This window comes from Centroberyx gerrardi, chromosome 8, assembly GCF_048128805.1.
Source record: "Centroberyx gerrardi isolate f3 chromosome 8, fCenGer3.hap1.cur.20231027, whole genome shotgun sequence".
NCBI lineage: Eukaryota > Metazoa > Chordata > Actinopteri > Beryciformes > Berycidae > Centroberyx > Centroberyx gerrardi.
The window spans coordinates 16,152,446-16,173,307 of NC_136004.1; the positions used below are offsets into that span (position 1 = coordinate 16,152,446).

At 43.6% G+C, this 20,862-nt stretch overlaps 2 protein-coding genes across 3 annotated transcripts; one reads left to right on the plus strand and one right to left on the minus strand.

The window, feature by feature from the left end:
• Positions 1-556: 556 nt before the first annotated feature.
• On the plus strand, positions 557-12,748 carry cmya5 (cardiomyopathy associated 5). The gene is made up of 14 exons (XM_071899625.2): positions 557-672; positions 1,791-2,442; positions 2,629-5,455; positions 5,561-5,757; positions 8,649-8,744; positions 9,068-9,330; positions 9,736-9,860; positions 10,010-10,144; positions 10,728-10,874; positions 11,082-11,229; positions 11,634-11,767; positions 11,972-12,089; positions 12,226-12,402; positions 12,496-12,748. Exons 1-14 carry the CDS (start codon positions 557-559, stop codon positions 12,746-12,748), a joined length of 5,388 nt encoding a protein of 1,795 aa, XP_071755726.2.
• A 2,591-nt stretch (positions 12,749-15,339) lies between these two features.
• Positions 15,340-20,858, minus strand: mtx3 (metaxin 3). 2 transcript variants are annotated; one of them, XM_071899766.2, is made up of 9 exons: positions 20,766-20,858; positions 19,565-19,634; positions 19,281-19,357; positions 19,086-19,178; positions 18,814-18,996; positions 18,640-18,716; positions 17,947-18,116; positions 17,546-17,634; positions 15,340-17,373 (listed from the first exon to the last, which is right to left on the minus strand). In XM_071899766.2, the coding sequence occupies exons 1-9, from the start codon at positions 20,856-20,858 to the stop codon at positions 17,278-17,280; spliced, it is 948 nt and encodes a 315-aa protein (XP_071755867.1). In that variant the 3' UTR covers positions 15,340-17,277. The 2 variants fall into 2 exon arrangements, with proteins under 2 accessions (XP_071755867.1, XP_071755869.1); XM_071899768.2 differs by lacking the exon at positions 17,546-17,634 and having other exon boundaries at positions 17,959-18,116.
• Positions 20,859-20,862: the final 4 nt, after the last annotated feature.

The following is a 20,862-nucleotide window of genomic DNA, read 5'->3' on the forward strand; positions in this document are numbered from 1 at the left end:
CAGACATACCTCAAGAAAGATAGACATTGTGTGAGTGTGTGTATCCCCCCATCTGTCCCTGTTTAGTGTTGCCACCGGGAGCAGGGGGTACTGTTTCAGGACATGACCTATATTTAACTTAGCAAAGGGGGAATTCTGATCTTAAAGTCACATTGCCCCATTCAGCTGCTAGCCACTGGCTCAGTACTAGAGCTGTAGGCTTGGGATTTGCTTAGATCTATAAGAGTCTTCTTGTGATCTGTCGAAAATCGAACTTCTTTTCAGGGTTTGTTGTTAATGCGCTCAACTCAAGAGGTAGTGAGAACTATGCTCTGTCACACGCCTCACACCCCCTCACTGCCTTGTTCCTCTCTATCTCTACCTCTCTTTTTCACTCCCCACTCAGTCTATTTCCGTCCCTCGCTGAGTCAGACGGACAGCTCCCAACTTGGAATGGCACATACAGGCACACCATCTCCTCCGAGTTCAGAGTGGCTGAAAAAACCAGGAGGACATTAAAAAAACACAGAAAAAAACATTGGGAACAGCAACAGGAGAGTTACAGGATTTCACTAAGATGGAGGAATGTGAGAGTCTGGACTCGGAGATGACAGAGTTACAGGAGTGTCAGAGTGAAGCTTCTGAGGCCATCGGCCAGGACGATGAAGACGAGGTGGAGGAACTGCGAAACAGGTGCTTCATCTGCTCTCTAACTAATACACTTGTCTGGAACTTACAAGCTGAATAACCTCGATCATGGCTCACTTTATCATTGTGTAAAGGGGTGTATTATCCGCTTGGAGGTCTTATACTGGGGCCACTGAACTGTGTTGGCCTGTTTGTGTTTGACTGAAGCCTGTGAGTCGGTCCAGAACTGTGGATCATGGGCAAGGCCAAGGAATTGGAGTCTGTGAGAAATCATTAATTTCTGGGCTCCTTAGCTCAGATACATTTTGACAAATTGCTTCAAACAGAGACAAGAGAAGATGTGTCTCATCAATCTCTGGAGAGCAGAGACTGAACGGGTGTTACACCAAGCAGCACTCCATTGATCTTATTTAATACAGGCAATGATCATCTGCTGTCCTTGTTCTCTCAAAACCCAAATATACATGTGTAGGAGACAAATGAAAGAAACCATCAGCTAATGTGTTCAAACAAGGAATTATTGTCAGTGTTGCACTAAAGGCAGCTCTATTTAATATTATGCACCATTCCCTATTTTACATCTTATTTTAGCATGTTTCATAACGCATGCTCTATCCATGCCATGACATAAATAGTAGAAGATATTCATACGTGTGGATATGTATCTGAGAGGGCCAGTCTTCTCTTCTCTAATATTACATGCGCGGCGTTTGGGGACGTCACCCTGCCTTAACCCTGCTGGGGCCAAAGCTGTATTCATAACAGGAGGGCGAGCTCAGAGCACATTAGACCATTACTTTTCAGCTCGTCCCTCACGTTGGCAGACACCGGCACATTCACTAATGCTGCGAGATATACACTTCTCAAGTAATCATCCTGAGAAAAGTTGACCTGAAGCTATCATGTGTTTTCATGTTGAGAAATCAGCCTGCTAACTTGCCAGCTCAGTGATGCAAAAGGTGAATAGCAATTTCAATGCTGACACATGCTGTGTTATGTTTTTATTTGATTAACTGGTTTGTTCTCTGCTTGAATTTCCACGAGCTGAGCCAAAAGAATCTCCTCTTGCAGTTTGACAGTTAGTCATGCCCTTTCACTTCATGTGAACGACAAAAACGGCCTCTACTCCTTCCTCTAACTCTGTTCATTCCTCTGTCCTCCAGCCTGCGAGAGGTAGTCCAGGACCAGTCTGTGAAGCCCAAACTGCAGTGCCTGATGGTGGATCCATCCTTCTCCATGGTAACTGTCCAGAGTGAGGACAGTGGTATTGTTTGGGAGACGGCCTCTAGCCGCTGCTCCACCCCCTGGGCTTCTGAGACCAGCTCCATCTCTGAAGCCTACAGCATGGAGGGCTCCGGAGCCCAGGGCAAGATCACCATCGTGTTTGATGAGGAGAAGATAATCCGCAGGAGGACGAGATCTGGAGGAAGGATCAGCAGGCTGGGGGACAGGCTGAGCAGACCCGGTAGCTCAAGATCCAGTTCAGCACTGGGGGTGGAGAGACCTGAGATGGCGGAGGTCTCTGTTCCCAATGTTAAACAGGAGAAAACAGAAACAGGGCCGGACTTGGAGGAAATCAAAGACAAAGATCAGCAGCTGTTCAGTTTGATTTCAGAGGGTTATGAGATTCTCAACATCAGAGTCCCATCCAAACTGCCCACTGTGGACGAGGAGGAGAGCACAGAGCTGGAGGACAACTTGTCTTATCTAAACCAGACTCCCAGGATCAGGTCTAAAAACCACCACGGCTCGGCACAGCGACAGAATGATGGCCTACCAGGGGAGGTGGAGGTGGAAATACTGGAGAACCAAGAGGTATTTATTGATTTATTTGAATGATTTGCATGATTATTATGAGGTTTTTAACACTAGTTTTGAACTAATTGTAGAGATATGACCTGATCTGTCACTCACATGAAAATAAGATGTTCAAATGCCCTTGTATGTAGGTTCAACATTACAAAGTCCTGGATTCACTCACTGGTTGCATTCTCTCCACAGGCCTTGAAGCAAGACTCTTCTCAGCCCTTAGCAAACACAGAGGTCGGACACACACACACTCAGAAAGACAGCGCCAGTGACATGGACTACTTTGAGAAGTTTACCCTGCTGGATGAGGTGGTTCCTGGGGAGCAAGCTCCAGAGCCGCAGGAGGAGGTGGAACAGCCTGCGGCAAAGTCCCAAGCAGAGGAGCAAAAGCCTGTGAAGGAGACAGCTACAGACAGCCCCTCTGCGTCAGAAGACTCGTTTGTCTTTGTCACAGATGTGGAGATAGCTGGGGAGCACCTGGATGAGGTTTTCTATGGAAATGGGGTTCACGGGGCCCCTGCTCATGCGCTGCAGCGGAGAGAAGATGAGGAGCTGGAGTTGGGAGGGGGGAAGAGAATGAGAAGAGAGAGTCAGAGATCTCTGAAGGAGAGTGGTTCGGTGTTGTTTACTAGTGAAGAGACCACCCTCACCCCCATCTTTCTGTCCCCTGGGCCCCCTAAGATCATTGACCCCATCCTGCTGGAGGAACCCACTGCCATGTCCTTCATGTACTCGGACCTATACGAGGACGCTATGGGGGAGAGGAGGAAGAGCGACGAGGAATACTCTGAGGCAGAGAGCGTGGCGCCCGAGAGATTGTTTAAGAGACGTTTGTCAGATTCAGAGGAGGCGGACGGATACCTGGAGATGTTCATTCTGAAAGATGAAACACCCACAGTGGAGGTTCAACCAGATTCACAGGAGGATAAGAGGGTGGGCAGGATGATGTGGTCACAGAGCAAGTTTGAATTGACGGGATGTCTTACAAGAGTGGTCGAAGAAGAGGAAGGGGAGGGAGCAAAGAAGAAGGAACCAAAGACACAGGAGGTCAGTGCAGCAGAGATGAGCGGACATGTACAATCAGCAAAGTTTGAGGAGAAAGAGGAAATTATAGAAACTGAAAAGATGGAGGACCAGGAATTGAAACAGGAGATAAAGACAGACCAGACTGAGCCAGTCACTGTACCTGAAACACAACAGGTGGACACTAAAATAGAAAAGACAGAGGAGAGGAAGGAGCATCAGAGAGAAGAGCCTGCTGAGAAAATGAGTGAGCCTGACATTACTGAATTACAACAGACATCTCAGACACAAAAAGTAATGGAAAAAACAGCCAAAGTGGTTGTGAAGGCTACAGAGGAGACGCCAGCGGAAGTGAAAGCACCTGTAAGTAGTGAGGTGCCTCAGATGGTCGTTAAACCTGCAGCACAAACAGATATAGAAGTTGAAGCACAGGTTCCTGCTAAAATAGGAGGAACAGAAAACACAGAGAAGAGTTTGTCTGAGGAGGCAGCTCTTGACACCAAGATTGTGGCCGCTGATCAGAAGGTAGAGAAGGTAAATGAGATGATCGTGGCCGAAGCAGAGGCTCCAGCTAAAGTCAAAGAGCCTGAAATTGTAAGAGAGGAAACGGTTGCCTGTGCTGAACCCTCAGTTGAAGCTGAAATATCAACCGAAGTACCGGTGGGTGGGAAAACAGAAGCAGTTGTGCCTGAAAAAGCGGCACCTGTTATCACCGATAGTGAGCCTACAGTACAAGCAGTAGTAGAAGTAACAGAAAAAGCAGTGGGTGAAGCAAAGATTCAAACCCAAGTGCAGATTGCTCTTCAGGAGGTAACTAGTGCTGAGACACCAGAGGTTCAAATGTTGGTCCCAGAGGAACAAAAAGAAGCTGTGGGCGCTGATCAGGAATCAGAGGTTAAAACTGAGACTTCACCCAAAGTAATAGAACCTCTGATGCCAGAGGAAGTCAAGCCAGATGCAGATGAAAAACATCTTGAAGTCCCTGAACCTGATCAGAGTCAACAAGAGGAGTCAGTAACTGGTAAAGAATGGGACAAAATTGAACTGACAGCTGAAATCAAAGCTAAAACATCTGTAGACGACACTGAGGCTGTTGTTCCAGAGACTGTAAATGATGGTGATGAGTTAATCCTCCTAGTTCCCAAGGGGCAAGCAGTAGAGATGGACATAGAGATAAGTCAGTGGTCAGAGAAGGTTATAAAAACTGATGTAAACCTCGTAACCCCTGATACCACCGCACCATGCTCAGAACCTCCTCAGCCACCAATCGAAGATATACAGACAGAGCTGCAACTGGAAGCAAAACCAGAGGAAGAGCTACCCACAAAGGACTTAGACAGGTGGCCCTCACCTCCAGCCCCCGTGGGCACAGAGGAGGCCGACGCAGAGGAGCAAAAGATGGAGTTGGAGGACTTGGAGGAAGATGAGGGAGTCTTTTCTACTCTGAGGAGCTTCACTCCCCTGGAGGATTTGTCTGGACTACACACAGAGGATGTAGCATTAGAAACTGAGGATGTAGAGCCAAAGACAGAGATGCAGAAGATGGCACATGTTCCAGAAACAGACATGAATAAAGAAGATGTAGAGATTGAGCTGCACAGAGAGGATGTAACATCAGAAACAGAGGATGTAGAGCCAAAGACAGAGATGCAGAAGGTGGCACATGTTCCAGAAACAGACATGAATAAAGAAGATGTAGAGATTGAGCTGCACAGAGAGGATGTAACATCAGAAACAGAGGATGCAGAGCCAAAGACAGAGATGCACACGGTTGCACATGTTCCAGAAACCGACATGAATAAAGAGAAGGTAGGCCCAGAGATTGAGCTGCGCAGAGAGGATATAAGGCAAAAGATGGAGCTACACAGAGAGGTTGCAGAGGGTCCAGAGGTGACTGCTGAGGAGCTGGAGTATGAGATCATATCAAAACTGGAAGCCAGAGAGATGGCAGAGCCTGAAATGGAGAGAGTTGCAGAGGAGCCACGACCTGAATCTGGTCAGGAGAGAGGAGAGAGGATGGAGACGGAGATGGAGATGGAGATGGAGATGGAGACGGAAATGGAGATGAAGATGGAGGAGAGAGTGTTGGATCTGCCTGCAGGAGAAGAGCTCATTGAGGCTGACTATGATATCATTGATGCTGAGGAGGAGCGCCAGGCCCGAGCGGCTGCTGAGCTGCAGGGGATGGACTGGTTCTGTCTCAGCTGTGGCTGCCTGCTGCCAGAGGAGGGCTGTGTGTCTGGACAGCATCAGGACCACCAGGTGACTTCTGTGGACAGAGCATATGACGACATCAAGGTATGGATGCAAATATGTTTTATTTGTATCACTTATCTTAAAGTATAGTTTTACAATGAGAGTTTACAGTGCTTTACAAAAGGCATAAACACAAGGAATAGGAAAATATATATAAAAAGATACATTTTGGGAACCACATTAAAAAGAAAAGTTGTCAAAAAGAAATAAACATTCGAAACAACACAAGATTCGATGGTGACATCACATATGTGATAAGTGGAATGGATTTAGAGATAACATGTTTGTCTTTTTCTTCTGCCCTTTATATGAGAGTCAACATTGTCTCCCGGATGTTTGATAATTTATAGCAGGCTTCAATTTAAATCATCAACAGTTCTCATAAGTGATGGCATGCTATAATCTCATCGCAGCTCATCGTCACACACTTTACCAGAATTATTATGACACATAATTATTATCATCACACACTTTAGTATGGCACATCATACTATAAACTGGTCCTAAATTAGATGGGCGAGCTATAACCCTCTCGGTCAAGCTGGCAGGCTGCATGCTCTCAGTCTGCTCTCAGGCTCCAGCCAAGCACATTGAATGGCTGTGATGTAATGCTCTGTTTTGATCGGTGGAAAGGTCCGGTGTGACATCATCAAGCGCAGACTGATATGTGATCTGTTCTCCCCCTCGCTGTCCCTTTGGGTCACCATGGGGTCAGCCATCTGCTTTCCTTAATCTTTATTAGACCTGAGGCAAATAATTATTTGTTTTTTTTTACCTGCATTGTGTTTTTGTTTAATTTAACCTCTATTTAGCCAGGTAGTTCTGTTGAGACCAAGAATCAAGAGAGACCTGGCCAAAGAAGTAGCATCAAGACTGACACATACAATTAAACTCACATAAAATAAGAGCAAAGTAAAATTTTCTCTATAAGCACTCCAAAAGGCAGTCGTCCAATATTAAATCTACAGACTCATGGGCCAAACCTATTCAAATCTTGACTAAACAAATCAAACACAGCTCCTTACTTCATTATCAGTTTAAACCAAGACCAAGAGACACCAACTCTTTAGGCTTTAAAACATTTTGCAGTGAGTTCCATGAAGAGGCAATAGAGTAAACAGAGGCTCTTTTGCCTAATTCAGTTTTGACCCTTTTTAAAATATATTAGAGCAAATAATCAGGAAACAGACCCAGAAAAGTATGTGTGTGGACAGGGGAGGCCAGTCAACCTGAGCATACAAGGTACAGTTATGGGTGAGCTCCAGATGGGTGGGGTTCACTGCATGAGGACATTTCATCAAGTGTTTGGAAGTTTAATAAATTGACTTTCAAAAGCTTTGCTTTGGTTATCTGATCCCTCTGACACTTCCTATGTGGCAAACCCTTTCCATCTGGCACCTAAATCAAAGGAAGGCTGGAGAAAACCATGAAAGTCATTTGCAAATACTATTTGACCCAGGTCTTGTCCATGTGTGATGCTCTATTTATTTGTAAAATTGACAGCTGGTCTCTAAAAACGACAAAGATCAAAGCTATAAGACCAGTCTGGCTGCAGCACCGAGAACTGCAGCCCGTTCAGATACTCTCCGGAGGCGAAAATTGATCGGGGCAAGTTTACCAAAACATGTCAGCAGAATTTTATCCCGTTCAATTTTCTGAGCTATGTGTAACTAACTCCTGCACCCTTTGAGACATGCATGTGTGCAAGCATGCATGCACACACACCGTCTCTCTCACACACACATATACAGATGCGTGCACATACACACACACACACACATACACCTGTTCTCTGATCCTGCATGGAGAAGCGCAAGGAGCGGTAGAGTGACCACAACATGACCTAGTTAAATGCCTGTGAGCTGTCACTCTATGAGCAGTGTTGAGGTGATGATTGGGGATTGCCACTGTTATTCCTCCTGGAATATCCAGCATGGAATTTCCCCTTAAAGCTGCAGTAGACAGTTTACATAAAAATAAACCCGTCTTATCAGTCTAAATCAAACAAATTAGGGCTGCAGCAGAGAAGAACATCACATTCCCACTAATTGAGACCCTGTAGATACATCATATTTGCCCAAATAAATATCAGGTGTTGGACTGACCTATGGTGTTTGAACCTGCTGCAAAGAATTTTTTTTTTTCATTATCTCCACCCCTACCAGCCACTAAGAAGAAGAAGAAAGTTAGGTCAGAGGAGTGCGTCATGTTACACAATATCTGGGTGAAGCCCTTAATACTGTGTCTGCCACTTGAGGCCGCCAAAGTAGATGCCCAGTGCAGCTTTAAACAATAACACAGGTGTCATTTTCCTACTTATAATAGGTTATAAGGTTATAAATAACTTTATAACAGCACAATCCAAAGTAGTTCCATTCTGCCAGAATTGAATGTGAAGAGATCATTGTATGTATTTGCCTCCCTCTCCAGTTTTGCCTCTTTACTGCCACCAGGAGAACATAACAGGGCTCATTAATGGAAAAATAAATGAAAATAGAGAAAATAGTCCCCATTAAATGTGATAATTAGCTGCATATTAAAGTCATGTTAGGAAAAACTGCAGTACACGTATTGTTCAACATGATGTATTATGTTAGTCAAGGCAGCAGTATGTCTCTGAGAGCTGTTTTTAATGTATTTTTGGAAACAATAGGAGCCCATGTCTTCCAGGTCAGGCTGACCTGCAGTAGAACAGACAGTAGAAGCTTCTGACTGTGACAAATACAGCGGCGGGTTTAGACTTTTCATGGGCAATGATGGAGATAGGAAAAGAAAGTAAAATTACACTGATGTTATCCTTTAATGTCAGGTTTAATAGAATCCAGTTCACATCAAGTCTACACAGTGATGCTCATTTGCTTAATCCTAGCCATAATTTATTGTGATAAGAGCGTAAAAATGTGATATTTTACCTGCAAGTGTTTGTGTAACAGGAGAGGCTGAGCGAGTGGATCTCAGAGCTGCAGGGCCGGTCGGAGAACATCGAGGACCTGGTGTCCGAGCTGGAGCTGGCCTACAACTCTGTAGAGGTAAAGCACACTGACTCTGAGAGAGACAAACCCACTCAGATGTCTGCCCTATCTATCTATCTATCTATCTATCTATCTATCTATCTATCTATCTATAAATACAGCTATTCTTTTAATCCTGTAGTGTTGTAGTGCCAGTGTTGATAAAGTCAATCACTTTCAATAAGGGCTGTTATAGTCCCTCTTAACCTGTGCCATCAGATCAGGAGACTTTATTAATTCTAATTAATTAATGCTGCCATCATTATTATGTGGCATGACACTACAGTGAGAAATCATTTCCTTTGTGAATACTGATTAAGCCTAATATCCCTGCTGTCCAGGACCAGTGTGCAGAGAGTGAGGAGGCCATGCAGGCCCAGAATGAGGAGATGATGGCTCTGGTGATGGAGCAGTACAACATCATGTCCCTCAGCATGGAGGAGGAGAAGAAGGCCAAGCTGGAGCAGCTCTACGACCAGATCGTCTCCTTCCAGGAGGGAATCGACTCCGCCAAGGGCAGTCTGGAGACGGCCGCCAGAGAGGCTGAGACCGACGCACGGGTGAGTGACACTGGACCTCCGAAGCCTGCAACACTTAAAGATCAGTGGTGTCATGTTTGGTCATTCACTAGTGGTCTGGGTCTGTGACAAGTTTCTGATAAATCCCTCTGCACTCTGTTCTCCCATTAGTCACCTGAAGACATTGATGCAAGGTAATCTAATTTGTGTGAGCGATTGTGGTTCACTAACAAAGATATATACTAACAGATTACTGGAGAGAGTGATAACCAATACAGCATGCTGCTTGACCCGTAGTACTTTGAGATCTATAACTTATGTGCTATGCTATTATGCTAAATTGATGTTGAAAACTGAATTGTAGGGGTAGATTTTCCTCTCCATATTCTGTTCCAACTTTAACCTTTAGCAATGAGGGTTTTTGACGCTGACTAGTGAAAACCCTGTGGTTGTGGTCGAGGCTCAGTGTTGTGGTTGTGTGGTCTGCTCAGGCTCAAGGCGGCTCTGGAGTCAGCCATGTCGCTGGAGCTGGGTCCCAGGGGATTACTGGTGTTTGAGGACTATGCCAAAGGCAACGTTTCCAACTCACACCTCGCACAACGCAAGGGAATCCCAGGTGGGTCTGATATGAGCACATCTCTGAAGAAAGATCTGAATTCTGCAGGAAACCTATGTTTATGTCTGTGAGTGTGTATTATAGCTAGGCTTTTCACAAACCATGAATTATAAATCTTAAATACATACGTTCCCTGGTCTGTGCCTCAGTGCCTCAGAAGCCCACACTGCAGCCGCAGGAGCAAGGCTCCGCCACCAGCACCAGTGTCACTGTTTACTGGAGAGTCAACCCCGGAGACATCATAGACTGCTTCCAGGTCTACTGTATGGAGGATCCACAAGGAGGTAAATGCTGCCAGGATCCAACTTAAACTTCAAAGTGGTGGCCCAGATTTGAAAGGTTTCTGTTTTCTTTGTCTTTTTTCTTCATCATCATCTTCAGACTATATTCTTCATAAAAGGGAAATTATTCAAATTGATGTGCCGCTCAGAGAAAACCGGGACAATTTAATATTTCAGTAGAAAATTGCAATATTTATTAATATTTGTGTCACTTTATGAGAGGGCCTTTTGTTGGTTTTTCAAAAAAAATCTCAAATGAATTAGGCTGCATGGCAACAAGGAGTGGAAAATGAAATGTAAGGAGCTGTCATGACTTATAAAATGTATGCATGAATATTCACAATTAATCAATCAAAAACGAATATATAACAAGCTCTCACTACTACTTCACTATGCTATACATAATGCTATAATACTGATAATGATATAATAATGATATAATACATGAAATCTGAATCCTAGTCTTGTCCTTATCTTTGAGAACACAGAAGTAATAGTCTGCAGCTTTCTGTTGTCTGGCACTATATTTCTGTGCTAAGTATGCACATACACACAAAACGTTCAGTCTGGTTCCTGCTGTCCCCAGCGGTGTCGGAGGAGTACCGTGTGACAGTGAAGGAGAGTTACTGCGTCCTGGAGGAGCTGGAGCCTGACAAGACATACAAGGTCTGGGTGATGGCTGTCAACTACACCGGCTGCTCTCTGCCCAGCGAGAGACTGGCCTTCAGGACCGGTCAGTCCACATACTGGAGACAGTCTAACTGTCATCACCATTTTCTTTTTTGCTGGCATGCTGGCGAGAGTTTAGATGAAAATAAAACTCAATAGTGATTAGACAGTGTTCAATATCACTATCAACAGAATTTCCCCAATAAAGTATGACATTATTATGATCTCAGATGTCTTGCTCTCTCTCTCTCTCTCTGTAACACCCTGCCAGCTCCCTCAGTGCCAGTGATTGATACGGAGCGCTGCAGCGTCCTGTGGGACTCGGCCACGCTGCGCTGGAGCTCAGCCAAACAGACTGCGGGACAGAGTTACACCCTGGAGTACTGCCGCCAGTACGAACTGGAGGGAGAGGGGCTCAGGTGGGTCAAGTAGGATTTGGAATGGATTCATAGTGTTTTCGGCGAGTGTTTACCGCATGAGAACAGTCCAGACAGTGTCAGGGAATTTGTGAATCACAGAAAAGTGTATTAATTTGATTATGAAATACTTGTGATTGTCTGAACTTTCTGACGCCCATTGTATTGTCCTATATATATGTAGGAAAGCCCCCCATTTGATACTCAAATTAGCTTAAAACAAATGAACAATTAATTGCATATACTGTTTGAAGTAAAAATTCAAAAGCATACTCCACCTGCTGCCAAAAATAGCTAGACAAAAATGTAATTTATTATACACTGACATATTTGGATGTACAAAGGTCTATTCCTTTAATTTATACGTGTGTCTGTGTGTATGTGTGTGTGTGTGTGTGTGTGTGTAGGTCCATCTCAGGTATTGTGGGCGGTGAGCAGAAGGTTCTCCTGCAGCCCAATGAGAACTATCTGTTTTACATCAAAGCTGTGAATGAGGCTGGAGCCAGCGAACAGAGCGAGGCTGCACTCATATCCACCAAAGGTGAGAAACACACACACACACACACACACACACACACACACACACACACACACACACAATTAAACCATCTCTGTACTTGTATTTGTCTATAAGATTACACATACAAACACAGAATACATTATTACACATTATTTTGTCCCTCAGTTCGCTTTACACGTTTTTGTTTACTGCTCTCACCTGTCTCTTACCCGTGTCTGTTGTCAGGGTCGAGGTTCCACCTGCTGAAAGCCTCCGCTCACCCCTCTCTGGAGCTGTCAGAGGACCAGACCACGCTGCACTACGCCCAGGACACACACGACGACACACCGCCCACTGACAACCAGTGAGTTTCACACTCTGAAGCACAGAAACATCTCTTTCCACTCTTCAGACCCTCCTGGGAAACCCTTAAGGAATGAGTGTGACTTTTAAACCAGAGTTTGTGTGTGTGTGTGTGTGTGTGTGTGTGTGTGTTCCAGGTGCCCGTCCATTCTGGGTGAGTTATTGCCAGCACGTGGACATTACTACTGGGAGACCATTGTCACAGAGGGTAGTGCCTACAGGCTGGGAGTGGCATATGGGACAGTCAACAGAAACAGCCCACTGGGGGAAAACAGCAGGTCATGGTGTTTGCACTGTATCCCTACACCATCCAGGTAAGCACAAAGCATTTCTTTTCCCATTTCTAAGATATTTCCTATCATTGTTTTGCCTGAAACCCTCCACCTTCCCTCTCTCTGTCCCTCCAGCTGTAGGTATCAGTTGCTCCATGACGATGTTCAGTCTGATGTGTTTGCGATGGAGATGCCAGAGCGAGTTGGTACCCTCCTGGATTACCAGCATGGCCGTCTCTCTTTCTACAACGCCCAGAGCGGGCAGCTGTTAGGCACCCTCAGCCACCGCTTCACCCAGCCGTGCCACCCTGCTCTGGGCCTGGAGATGCCGGGCAGCCTGGAGGTCAGCATGGCGCCGGAGGTGCCAGAGTTCACCAAGCACAGCTAGCTCTGAGTATACAGCTCATGTTTGATTTCTGTTGATTGGAATGATTTCTGATGATTGAAATGAACACTTTTGCATTATCAAGAAGTGCAGATATGACACAGGACATAATGATATCCACAGCAAAGGCAAGAGACAAGATCGGATCCCATTCCTCATCGGAGGCCTCATAATGCTGTTGCTGTTTTGTTGTGTTTTCAATGAGGAGGAAATAGAGAAGATCGATTAGCTTTATCAGTACAGGGCTCCATTTAAGATCCTGTGTTTTTTTATTGAATTGAACATTTCATTCTTATGGTAACAAAAACAGAAAGGTCTTGTAAATATGAAAAACAGAAACAATCCAAATGAATGATAAATGTATGAAATATGACTGGACTGAGTTTGAGTGCCTTGGAATTTCTTCATAGATGATTGTCTTGTCTGTTGTTTGTCAAGGGCAAAGTGAGATGTTTTTATGGTAATTTTGACCATAATGTATGCTGATGTGATGGTGTTAGTTTTGTCAGCTGTTCGATGAAATATTAGGTAGGTACTGTGAGTTTGGCTCTGTCTAACTGCAGGTTGAAGTCAAACACACACTGCATCATTACAATCTGGACTGAGACTAGTAATAGAAGAAGTCTTTTGTCACCCCAAAGCTTAGATATTTCATTTATGGCTCCATGAAATATACTGTAGCACTTTTTGAGCTGTATTTCATATTGTGAATAGGCGACTGTTCTGTGTAAATAACCTTTGTAAACAGATGTGATCAGTTCTATGTTTTGTTACGTGCGACTCATGGCAAATGCAAATTAACTGTTTTCCTTTCCCTGTCTTGTAAACTGATTTTCACGTTTGAGTTGAAAGAAAATGATTATTTTTCTATTTGCACAACCGGACTGATTAAACTGCTGTTTGTTTTGGTTCCCCAGCATTTGCTCAGCTCATTAGCTTTCAAACATACAGTATATTCACCACTAGAGGGCCTCAGTGCTCCATCAGCTGTAATATTTGCTGGGTTTCTCAAAAGCATCTTAACATTAACATAATTCTCTGTCCCACTTCAAGTCTATATTGTGGTCAAACCCAAGTTTTTCATGCTCTTAGCCTGTATGGGAACAGGACAGCTCGTCGCAGACCTGTACCTGCAGGTAAGGGGAGTGAAAATGGTTTGGAAATCACCTGAGTAGATAGAGACATGCTGTGTTTGACAGCTCTTAAAAGCAGTGATGCAGTGGTAAATGACAAAGATGGCAAACTATAACCTCCAGTCAGTGATCATCATGAACCAAACAGCCACCGATACAAACAAAAATCAATTATGTTTTCAGAAAATCATGCGAGTTGTGAGTTTTTGTTTGCCTCAAGACCCTATCTTCATATAACTTGTATCAGCTCAACACTACTTATGATATATATTAATTTCTCAAAAGCCTAAAAAGGCGGGTAAGCTCTATATCCCATAAATAAATGTGGGTAAACTGATTTTAGCTGGGTTTAGCCTCCATTATGGGAAATATCCTCAGGGCCTCAATCAGCTCGACAAATACATTTCTTTCTTTCCATGTTAATGTTATTATAACAGCTGCTGCTAAACCTATCCCTCTCTGCAAAATCGATTATCCACTCAGACTACTGGATGCTTTTTATGGCTTACACCCTCATGATAAAGCGATATGGTTTTCCAGAGGACACATCCATTTTCTCCCATTATTATTACATGACTATTTTCCAGGCACTCTCACACCTTTTCCCCCTCATTTCTGACACCTTTCTTTGTTTCTGGTAAGCACAGTGGGAGAGACAGAGAGGGAGGGAGGGTGAGAGGAGGAAGAAGTGAAAGGGAAAGAGAGGAGAGGAGGCGTGCACATGCAGATGATCAGAGAACAGCTGCTGGCCTCCATGTGATCTGCTGGACTGCAGTAGGCTACATGGCTGCTGCTCAGCTGGAACTGGAGGGAAAGCTCTTTGTAAAAGGGACAGCCTCACTTTGGGAACCAGGGACAAATGTTAACAAGGCTTTGTTTCCATTACAGCTGAAGTTAAGAACCAATTTCACTGCATCATCAACATGAAATGGGTTTTTCTAACCCATTTCTGTTCTAGAACAGGAATGGTGTGGAAATTGTGTTGTAAAAACACAGCTATTGAAAAAATGCAAATGTTCAAGATATGTTTGAAAGTACAGAATTAACAACAGATCCTAATGTGCTGTCTATTTCCCGCTACTACACTTATTAAACAGAGCCAAGGGGAGCTCAGCAGGAGTCTGTGCCTCACATAGCAGATGACTTGGACAATATCTGATGTCAAGTTTGCATGATTTCCTCTCAGCTTAATTACTCTTATTTTCCATGTCTTAGGCCAGAACCAAACAAAGAGCACTCTATCCTCCCAGCCTCTAAACAACCTATCACACAATCAGAGAGGCATGGCTGGCATGGGTGAAATCTTCTGTAACTTTTACTGGAAAAACAACTCGCACAACAGCTCTCCTGGCTTGGTTAGAGGATGGAGGATTATTCATCCACTTTAAAAAAAAATCTAATTAAATAAAACAAGGGGAGGGGGGCAGTCCACAAATTGCAAAAGACAGCGGGTGTGGTTGGATTATCATATTTGTATTGCAATGATATGAAATTAGTTGTTAACAACCATTGAGAGTATGAACAGCAATGGAAAAGACAAAGATCATTTATGACAACATATCAAAATTATGAAGAATATTGTTGGCATATCGACAAGACAGCTGTATGAAGCTATCGGCAGTCATGAAGGCACACCGTATCCACACTGTCTGTGTTCTGTGACTGACAGCAAACATACCCCAGTAAAAACTTTTGTTGCAGGATACGGTGATTTAAAGGGAATGTATCCATGAAGTGAATTTGTGTTTAGTCCCAGTATCCTTACATGTAAGTATTATTACTTCCAGACTAAGGGCAAAACCAGCAGGAAAACAGAAAACAAAAACAAAAAACAAAAGCCACAAAAACACAATAGTAAATCATGAGAGCAATCACACGGGGTCGACACAGTCCAATAATGTACGAGCTGTGGGGATATTAGGGAACATGATAGTAAAAGAAGACAGTAGCACTTCATTTCACAGTCCCATTTCCACACTAGAGAACCAGACTGTAAGAATGAAGCACAAAAGGCAGCTGATGAGACATTCCCAAACGGAATGGACTGTTCACTTTGTACAAGGCGACTGTTCAACAGGCACAGCAAATCATAACACAGCAGGCAAATCCAAACAAAATAAATGTTTTACAAAAATGATTTCACACTGTGAAAAAAAACATGGCGACAACACAAGTGACTGGATTGTTACTGATAAAGCACTTCTTGCTGAACAAAAGTCATACTGCTAATAATACTCCAATTCTGACATGGTCTATTGAAAAAAAACCCAACACATATTGGTCTCAAATATGTTGCGTGAGTTAATACAGAGTGTGTAAGGCCCTCCCATTACCTCAGTGTATCAAGCAAAGACTGTGAAGAAGCTGATCAGCCCTATTAGAGGAAACAATAAGTGAAGTGCTTTGATGTATTTACTTTAAACTAATCATGAAAGTATATACAACTATACAAAGCTTTTGGAAAAACCAGTGACTCCACAAGGAGGGAGCAAAGCAAAAAAAAAAAAAGTAATTGGTTATTCCTAAAGACATAATAGCATACATACTGTACATTATACTCATTTGAATGTTATTAGAATTTACAGAACATTTGTACAATGGATGTTAGGAAGGATGTATGCTTGAAAGGGAGCTACAGGCTTTGAAATCCTCATTGATAAGAAAGGTTCTAAATAGTTTTACCAACTGGAGTAACATTAGCTAGATAAATATGATGCTAAATTAAATTAAAAATCAAGCCATAAGGTGCTCTAGCCCTATATGGGTTCGCTTTAGTGTCCTTAACCCATTCATTTTAATAACATCCTCATCACACAGGTGAGGATATTACCATAATACATAGAATATGATAGTTTCCTATGGTGCAGCAACTGCAGCACAATGTTAACCGTTTGAAACATAAAATTCAAACATAAAATATTAGTCCCTTAAAGAAAAAAAAAGGAGGAAGGGGTTAAGGGAAAAAAGGCCAACTGGCCCACTAAAAGGTCTGTATAGCATGATAATGGTGCCACTCATTTCCTCTGCTGGACTTTTCATTTCCTTTGCCTTTCCCTTAAACTTTCTGAGGCTTTCCCGTTAAGCACCACTTCACAGCATTCCATCCTTAACCACGTACATGCGCTCAACCTTTTCAAAAACCTTACACATGCACTTTCCCTTCTTTTTCAAACTCACATCTTTGAAATCTATCATCATTATCTCTGATTGGTACAACTTGAAAGGGTTCCCTTTATATTTATATAGCCATACTTCCACTAATTATTATTTGATTTCAGGACGTTGGTCTCGGGTATTTGTCCGAGTCAGATTCAGAACAGCGCAGCGTCTTTCAGCCACAGGGCGTTCCTTCTTCATTCCTAAGGCTGGACGCGGGGGTCAGAGTTGAAGGGTCAAGGGTTAAGCAGGGGTGGAGCTCTTCTCATTGGCCAGACTGGGTTTGGGGTCTGGTCTGTGGGGTTTGTGCTGAGGGCTGCTGCGAAGGTTGTCATCCATCTGCAGCACAAGACATACAACTTACTTGGTGTGCATATGCATGAGCACAAAATAATATGAACAATAATTCAGTAACAGACACTATATCTACCATTTGTAGAACCGAGAGCCTGTACCTGCCAAAAGCAACCATACACCCATGCAAAGAAGGAAAAAACGTAAGCAGAAGCACCTTCTCTATCAAGTTGGACTCTTTGTTTACAAGTTGAGTTAGTTTCTGGAGGTTGGCATCCACCGTTTCCTGAACAGGTGGTGGAGAACCTGGAGACAGAAGAAGTAAGGGGACACCCACCGAGAGGAAAGGAGATAGTAGAGAGTGAGTGGGACGGGAATAGCAGCTAGGTCATTGAGCAATAGAAGAAAAAAGCAGATATAAAGAACAGACATGCAGAGAGAAAAAAGGCAATTTTATCAGATAGTGAAAGAATGAAGTGAGAGAAAGGAAAACACTGAAGATGTTAGTTCGGCTTTGGGCGCTCGCAAAAGCAACATTTCTCCTCCATCTTTGTGTGTGCTGCACATGAGAAGTTACAAAGGTAAAGCCTCCAGACTGTGAGTAATTCAGAAGTGTACAGCTAGCCTCACCAGGATGGCTGGAGCTGAAGTATACTGCGAGGATGTTGTCACAGAAGCATGTGAGGTTAGCCAGCTGTCTGAGGTGGCTCTGCAGAGGGCTGCTGGGCAGGCTGGCTTTGTGGAGCGGAGCCACAAAACCAAACACAAAGGCATCCAGGCTGGCCGGCCTAGGAGCAAATATGCATATAAACAAGTCAGGGTTCCCGCACTCACTTGGACAGCAAATTCAAGGACTTTGTTTGGTGAAATTCAAGCATGGGGCAAGACATGACTGGTCAAAATTTGACATCATAAAGGATTCATTTTATAGTCATGAGCTTGTCAAGTCAAGAAATCATGGTAAAATCATCCATTTTAAAACTGCTGCTATATCAAAACAAATGTCCTTCACAGGCTTTTCCTCATGATGTGAAGTGTTGATCCTAAATGAAAAGAGGTTGTGAGACATATTGATGAATCTGCTATATTTTAATAAAAAAAAAAAAAAAAAAAGGTAAAGTCAAGTACTTTAAAGGCCATCCATTCATTTTCCAAAAAACTTTTAAGGCCTTTTTTTATGTCTCTCAAATGGGAACCCTGACAAGTATGCATTCACACACACACACACATTGACAATCAATATAGGGCTGTTATGAAATATGAGTACCAAAAGGACAACTGAACATTTACAGCAGACCTGAAAGAACTTACGAGTTGCCAAAGAAGTAGTTTGCTGTTCCCAGTCTGTAGGAGAGGAGGTTCAGGCACTCTTTAGCGTCACTGTAGATCTGAAGAAAGAATCATAGTAGTAAAAGAGCGCACTTGGCCCTTTCCAACCCAGACACACAGTGCACAATGCGAGCGCAAAGACAGATCAGTATTCACCTTTCCTTCCACCTCAGTGATTCTGTGTAGCGGCGACTCTCCTTTGGTCAGCAGGATCCGGGAGAGAGCGGTGCTGGCGTGGCGACTAGGGACCAGAAAGTTGAGAGGGAACGGCGAGCGGGAAGCAAACCACGGCCGTGTCAGATTGGCGTAGTTTTCTGCATCCACCCAGAATGTATGCAACTGTGGGACGCAAAACGCACACCCTTAACATTGATAATACACACACATGAGCATTTGTCAGGGAACGAGCAGGAGAGCGATCCCGTTACCAGAGCTGGCCGTAGTTTCTCCTCCAGCAGAGCGATGTAAGCCATGGTGTCTGCTCCTTGTCTGGCTGTCAGCTCGTAATCTGCGTTAAATCTCTGAGAAAATAAAACACAAATGTTGCTGTAGATCTACTGGCTCTGCTGAAAGGTCCTGATGAGACGATGAGCAGTGAGCAGACTTGGCATCCGCTCTCTTACCCGTTTCCTCAGGAAGTTGAGAATCTGTGTTGGTTCTGTTACCGTCGAGTCTCCGCACACCAACTCTGGAACAGTCGCTACGGGACAGACGGAGATAATATTTGACATGAGGGAGATGTTACGCTGTGAGATGAAGATGTTATTTAAAGTAGGGTGGGGCATCTGCAAAGCATGCTGTTAACGTCTTGTAACTTGTTCACTAGATAGAAATAACCTATAGATCCTGTCATTCAACATCACCCCATTTCAAATCCCACTCACATGCATGGAAAGCTGCAGCCCACCTGTTAAGGTTCTCCATGTCCAGTCTATAGGAGAAACTGTGACCTTTGCCCCAGAGAACTTGGCATATGTCTGGAAGAAAACCATCAATTAAGGAAAGACGAGAAAAAGAGACAGCAGCTAACAGTTATGATATAGAACAAGGCTCCCATGAAGACCACATATAGACCTTTCTTGATGTAGGAACTGATGTAACCCAATGTCTTTTTGCCTTGTTAGCAAAACACATTTTGTTATGGGTAAACATCAACACCGGCCAAAAACTAGTAGGGCTGCTAATCCAAATATTGTTGTAGCATATAAAATCCTAGGTATACAAAACAGGCTATATCTTGGCATTACGCAGCTTCCATATAGGTGGTCTTTGGGCAGTATACGATATCTATCAGCTGAATTGTAATCAAAGTACCGTGAGGAATTTGGCTCTGGCTCTAGCCACTAGCTCTAAATGCAGAGTTGGCACAAGGGGCCACTGTGATTACACTGTTGATATGAGGAAGTTTAATCTACAGATTGAGAACAACCAAGTAAAACATTTAACAGGAGAATGAAACAGGCTTTAGGCAGCAAAAGGACAGAACATTAATGCCGACTTGCTTAAGCAAAGCAGTTATCACTGAATAAATGCTTTTAAGATGGCAGCTTGCTTGTCATCTTGGCAAAACAATGTGTCAAAGTGTCACCTTGTGGGCAGAGCTGCAATTGCATGATTTCCTGACGTTACAGAGAGTCACAACACAACACTAGCCAATGATAAACAGCTAGCAAGCTATATGACATTCATTTTCTAATAAGTTTATTGCTAGCTTTGCCATCGTCACTAGTTACCCCGCAGGAAAATGGGGGGAAAAATCAACAGATACTAAAACATGACTGTCAACAAACTGACCTTGAAGGATTAATGTATGTTAGCAAAGAGATTGACATCTGACAACCAGCATCACATGAGGGACAGACCATGCAGCCAGCACAGCTGTAGTGTTAAGATATTTTGCGGCTAGACAAAACAAGGAAATTCAACTATTACGCTCTTTTTGTTTTCCGTCTTCGCCAGCTATCTATCAAGTACAATGGGTAGCATGGAAGCTAACCAGAGAAAGACACAGAAAGCGCATTTCAAAGTCGGATAAGAAAACTGTCGTCTCAAAAGCAGGCCTGGATATAATCACAGTATTTTTTTTTACAAATTGCACATAAAGTTACCAGAACTACGAGAGACTCAGTGTGGACAGAAGGCAAACCCCAGTCGCCTCCCCAGCATCTCAGCTCCATGGGAGTCGCCATGTTTTGTTTCATGGAA

What these genes read in the sequence shown, in the direction of transcription:
- cmya5 (XM_071899625.2), top strand. Translation starts at nt 557, where the DNA reads ATGGAGGAATGTGAGAGTCTGGACTCGGAGATGACAGAGTTACAGGAG. An exon ending in ACAACGCAAGGGAATCCCAG is followed by an intron (nt 9,861 to 10,009) that starts GTGGGTCTGATA and finishes TCTGTGCCTCAG; the next exon opens with TGCCTCAGAAGCCCACACTG. An exon ending in GAGACTGGCCTTCAGGACCG is followed by an intron (nt 10,875 to 11,081) that starts GTCAGTCCACAT and finishes ACACCCTGCCAG; the next exon opens with CTCCCTCAGTGCCAGTGATT.
- mtx3 (XM_071899766.2), bottom strand. Translation starts at nt 20,858, where the DNA reads ATGAAACAAAACATGGCGACTCCCATGGAGCTGAGATGCTGGGGAGGC. An exon ending in GACATGGAGAACCTTAACAG is followed by an intron (nt 19,358 to 19,564) that starts GTGGGCTGCAGC and finishes TCTGTCCCGTAG; the next exon opens with CGACTGTTCCAGAGTTGGTG. An exon ending in TCAACTTCCTGAGGAAACGG is followed by an intron (nt 19,179 to 19,280) that starts GTAAGAGAGCGG and finishes TTATTTTCTCAG; the next exon opens with AGATTTAACGCAGATTACGA.